Raw genomic sequence first — 5,009 nt, 5'->3', positions numbered from 1 at the left:
AAAATCCAACTCGCCGTGGGAGTGGGACCCTCTCTCTTTCTCTCTCTCCGTCTGAGACTGTGAGACTGTGTGAGTGTGACTAGTGGCCTAGGTACCCGGGTACGTGGTACATGTTGATGACAGACAGTCCGTTTCGTCTACTAAACATTTGTTGATCCAAATCCAATACTTTTAACGCCTTCCACTGTATCCCTGATTATCTCTCGTCTCGTCTGGTCGTCTCATGAATCTACTTTTATTTGTTTATTGGGACAAATATGTGGGCTCTGTTAATTAAAAAATTTAGAAGCACTTTCTTTCACATTGACTTCTTGGATTCCAAAAACAAATCCGGAGATAAAAGAATTTCCTCTCCAGTCTCCGCCATCCTAAGACACCTATCCAGTCTCGGAAATCGATACTCACTTGGTTCTCCCTCCTATCTCCACCTTTCACTTCAGGAAACAAAGAGAAAATTTTGAAAGAATACCACACAAATTCCCATGCTCCCAACCCATCTCCTTCTGTCACTCGCCAACTCTTCACTTCGTATTCATAAACCACCTCCTCAAGACAATGACTCTATGCTCCAGACTCGACAGAGTTTGCAGAGCAATAGCAACAGCAATGACAGTGGCAGCAACAGTAACTAATATAATGCATAATTTACGACCAAATCCAATATGACAACCCCCCCCCCCCCCCCGCCAATTCTTCTGTACAAAGAAAACTTCACCATCAACTTAAGTTACAAAAATAGAAAATAACCCGGATAAGATAACCCAACCCAATTCATGTAAAACAGAACACAACACCCATCCATCTTCATATGCTTAGGAGATCAGGAGGTGGTGACTGTGCTGATATTGCTGCTGGCGGTTGTTGTTGCTGCTGTTGCGGCTGTTGCACAGGCGGCAGTTCTTTTGTTTCTCTGATGGCTGACGTGCTCTGTGTCTCTCCAGCAGTAGCAGCTGCTGATGGAGAAGACTCGGTCATTGCTGAGCTTCCTTGTTTTGAGATGGGTGCCTTCGGCAACTCTGTTAAGATCTGAACAACTTCCCGCATTGTAGGGCGCTCAACAGCCTGCTCTTCCACACACAGCATTGCTACATAGAAAACATGCATCACCTCATGGAGAGGAATGGATGGGAGTCTTGGATCAAGAATCTTTAGAACCCCCTCCTTGTTTGAGTCTGTCATCTTTCGAACCCACTGGACTATGTCCACTCCATCTCCAAACTCCCCAACAGGTTTTCTGCCGCTCACCAATTCTAACAGAACCACACCAAAGCTGTATACATCGCTCTTTTCATCCACCTTCAGCGTGTAGGCGTACTCTGTGAACAACCCCATTCAATAGCAGGAGTTAAAATTAAAGGTAAAGGGACTAATCTGCATGCAATTAAATTAAAAATAACATCGAAGCAAAGTATATATAACCTGTATTCCCCAAAAGCATTACTTAGTACATACTAAAATCTAATCTCTAAGAACCAATTAACAGGATCTCTAAAACAACGAACATGGTTTAAATATGCAATTTCATTGCTTAAGTTAATAGGATAAAAAATTTCTAAAAAATAGCAAGGGAGTGACATGAACAAGAACAGCCCAATTCAACAAAGAAACTATTTTTTCAGTCGTGTTAAAAGAACCCCCAAAGTCAGCATAAACCACGAACTATGAAATTTATTACAAAATCTTACATGCATTACCAGATCTTGGAAGTCATTTTGGAAATCCCAATTCTTTCTTCTTTCGTTCTCGGCTTATGGAAAGTTATTAGAATTTTGAAAACAAGTCAAGGACATCATTCATCCAAAACTACTATTAGCTAGTACTAGGAAGCACAATTGCTGAATTTTATTACCTGGGGCGATATAACCATATGAACCAGCAATTGCCGACATGCACTCTGAGGTGCCGGAATCCTGCAGAAACTTGGCGAGGCCAAAATCTGCAACGTGAGCTTCAAAGTTGGAATCCAGGAGGATGTTGTTTGATTTCACATCACGGTGAAGGATCAAGGGAGAACAGTCGTGGTGCAAGTAACAGAGCCCCTTGGCAGCCTCCACTGCAATCTTGTATCGTGTGTCCCAGTGCAAGTGACCACCCTTCTTGCCATGAAGAACTTCACCCAAACTCCCATTGGGCATGTATTCGTAAACAAGAAGGTTCGTTTCATGGTTGGAACAGAACCCCAATAACCTCACTATGTGGCGGTGTCGAATTCTCCCAAGAGTCTGTATCTCTGCATTAAACCCATGGTCATGGGATGATCCTCGGCTCATGGCTGGAAGCCTTTTCACGGCAACCTGGTCGCCATTAGGCATGACACCCTTGTAAACAATGCCAGCACCGCCTTTCCCTATGATGTTATCTTCCTTCAAGCAATCCAAAACATCATCACAGGTGAAATCCAGTCGCTGGAATGCGGTGAGCTTCCAGGAACGGGCTTCACTCGCCTTCTTCAGCGACCGAGCTTTGAAAATGGCAGCAATAGCAAATGCAATAGAACATACAAGCAGACCAATGACGAGGAGGAGCTTCAATGAAGCAGAGAGTGAGCCTTTAACGTGGCCTTGGTGGGTACCATTGCCCACCCCAAATTTGCAAGGTCCTAAGTATGGTCCACAGAGATCAGGGTTGCCAACGAAGCTGGTCGAATTGAAGTAACTAAATTGGCCAGTCCCGGGAACCAAACCAGAGAGATTGTTGTAGGAAAAATCAACAGAAGTCAAGCTCTGCATAGTTGCGATTGATGCTGGGATGCTCCCGGTAAGATGGTTCCTCGATAGGTTCAGGTAATTCAAAATCCGCATACCTGTCATCTCTGGTGGAATCACACCCGATAACTCGTTCCTACTGAGATCGACGAATGTCAGCAACTTGCATTGGCTGATTTCCGAAGCGATCGTCCCGGAAAACCTGTTATTGCTGAAGTCCATTTTTGATAGCTGCTGTAACCTTCCTATCTCGGCTGGAATGCTACCGAAGAAGAAATTCCCGTCGAGGAGGAGCTTCTGGACGCCAGAAAAGTTGCCAATGGACCGTGGAAGAGAACCCGTAAGCTGGTTGTTTGAAAGGCTTATCTGTCCAAGATTCTCAGCGATCGAATCAGTCTGCGGGAAGCCTCCGACGAGATAGTTATCCTGAAGTTCTACCTGAGCGAGATTGGGTAGGCTAAAAAGCCCCTTAGGTATAGTACCATTAAGAAAATTCTCCCCCATCCGAATCCGACTCAGCGATTTGCATCTTCCCAGCGGTTCCGGAATCGGACCGAACAAAAAGTTGCCCAAAGCGATTAGAGTATGAAGCCGATTTCCAAAACACAGATCGGGAGGGAGATTTCCCGTGAGCTTGTTGGACGACAGATCTAGCAGTTGGAGCCTCCCATTCTTTCCAAGCCCCTGAGGAATACTTCCAGTGAAGTTATTCTCCCAAAGCTGCAGAACCTCTAGTGCCGGCAAATCTCCAATGAAGTCGGGAATTGCACCATGTAATTTATTCCTGAAAAGATTCAACAGCGTCAGGTTCTTGAGCGAGGAAAATGTCGCTGGAATCTCGCCTGCAAGCATGTTGTTCGAGAGATCCATTGATTTCAAGCTCTTCAGCTGCCCTAACTCGGGCGTAAGCCCCCCAGAGAGGCCATTCACCTGAAGAAACAATGTGTCCAATTTCTGAAGCTTACTGAACTCAGGAGGAATCTCACCGGACAATCCACAGTTGGCCATATCCAATCGAACCAGTTCCGTGAGGTTTCCCAGCTCCGGTGGGATACCGCCTTCATAGCTATTGTAATATCCAAGGTAGAGCTGCTGAAGATTGGTTAAGTTGCCGATTTCGGGCGGTATACTACCCCCGAGCTCGTTACCAGAAAGCGCTAGATACTCGAGGAACTCCCAGCGTCCGTACTCGGACGGGATTCGTCCAGAGAAGAAGTTGCCGCCGAGGTGGAGATGTCGCAGATTGGGCATCTCAGACACATCGACAGGTAAATCTCCGGTCATGTTATTGTTATACAAATCGAGAACTTCTAGCAACTTGAGACGAGAGAACTCGGAAGGGAAGCTGCCATTGAAGACATTATTGGAGAGATTCAACAAACGGAGGCCGGAGATGTGAGAGATCTCCGAGGGGATGGGTCCAGAGAAGAAGTTAGCGGCGGCGGTTAGGTTGATGAGGTTGCGAAGCTGGCCGACGTCAGGTGACAAAATGCCGGAGAGGTTCATGTTGGAGAGATCAAGAGAAACGACTCGATTAAAGGAGTCGCAGGAGACACCGGTCCATGTGCAATGGCTGGTGGAGAGATTCCAATTCGGAAGGGAAGCTTGGGGGTCGTCAGAAATGGCGGTTTTGATGGATAGTAAAGCACGGTATTCCGGTATGCGGAGTGGCCTACCGGCAACTCGGTGGTTGTTAAGGAGGTAGAGGAGAATCAGAAGAAGAAGATGGAACCGCATTTTTATCCCCTATTTTTGTTATTTTGTCGAGGGAGCTGAGAAGAAGAGAAGAAGGCAGATGGAAGAGTAAGGGGATGGAGTGAAGTAGTAGAGTAGAATGGGAGAGAGCCAGCGAAGAAGCAGTAAGTCTCGTTTGAGCAAGGCTTTTAAAAACGAGCCGGAAACAGAACCGGTCAGGGGACCGGTTTCCGATTAAACGGTTCAACCGTCCGAGTCGAACGGTTCGACTCGTGACATCATAAAAAATTAAAAATAAAAATATATTTATAAATAACAAAAATAATATAAAATTAAATAAAAAACAGAAAAAAATTTTAAAAAACCAGAAAAATAAACAGAAAATTAAAACCATAAAACTTCATCAGCAAATCTCTCTCTCTCATCCTATGAATCCTCCATCTACTTCGTCTAAAGCCAAAAGAACAGAGCCCTTTAATGCAGATGATCGAGCTGAATATCTTTCTCTCCACCATAGCCCGACTTGCATGATTAATCGTCGATGCCACCTCTCTCACATTGATGAACATGGTTTTGTCGAACTCTTCCATATACATCTCTAGAATGCTG

The 5,009-nt window shown here is 45.2% G+C and overlaps 1 protein-coding gene across 1 annotated transcript; it reads right to left on the bottom strand.

Annotated features, from left to right (window-relative positions):
* Positions 1 to 273: 273 nt before the first annotated feature.
* LOC148876366 (uncharacterized) lies at positions 274 to 4,569 on the bottom strand. The gene is made up of 2 exons (XM_088966684.1): positions 1,850 to 4,569; positions 274 to 1,316 (listed from the first exon to the last, which is right to left on the bottom strand). The coding sequence occupies exons 1-2, from the start codon at positions 4,440 to 4,442 to the stop codon at positions 805 to 807; spliced, it is 3,105 nt and encodes a 1,034-aa protein (XP_088822810.1). The 5' UTR covers positions 4,443 to 4,569; the 3' UTR covers positions 274 to 804.
* Between the last annotated feature and the right edge of the window lie 440 nt (positions 4,570 to 5,009).

Source organism: Nelumbo lutea, chromosome 1 (genome assembly GCF_056320005.1).
Source record: "Nelumbo lutea isolate HS-2025 chromosome 1, American lotus-T2T, whole genome shotgun sequence".
NCBI lineage: Eukaryota > Viridiplantae > Streptophyta > Magnoliopsida > Proteales > Nelumbonaceae > Nelumbo > Nelumbo lutea.
Note: the sequence above shows the minus strand (reverse complement) of the source record. Positions and strands in the feature narration are given on the sequence as shown.

Bases quoted from the DNA above. Each gene is read 5' to 3' on its own strand.
- LOC148876366 (XM_088966684.1), bottom strand. From the start codon at position 4,442: ATGCGGTTCCATCTTCTTCTTCTGATTCTCCTCTACCTCCTTAACAAC. The intron at 1,317-1,849 runs GTAATAAAATTC...GGTTGTTCACAG, and splicing joins ATATGGTTATATCGCCCCAG to AGTACGCCTACACGCTGAAG.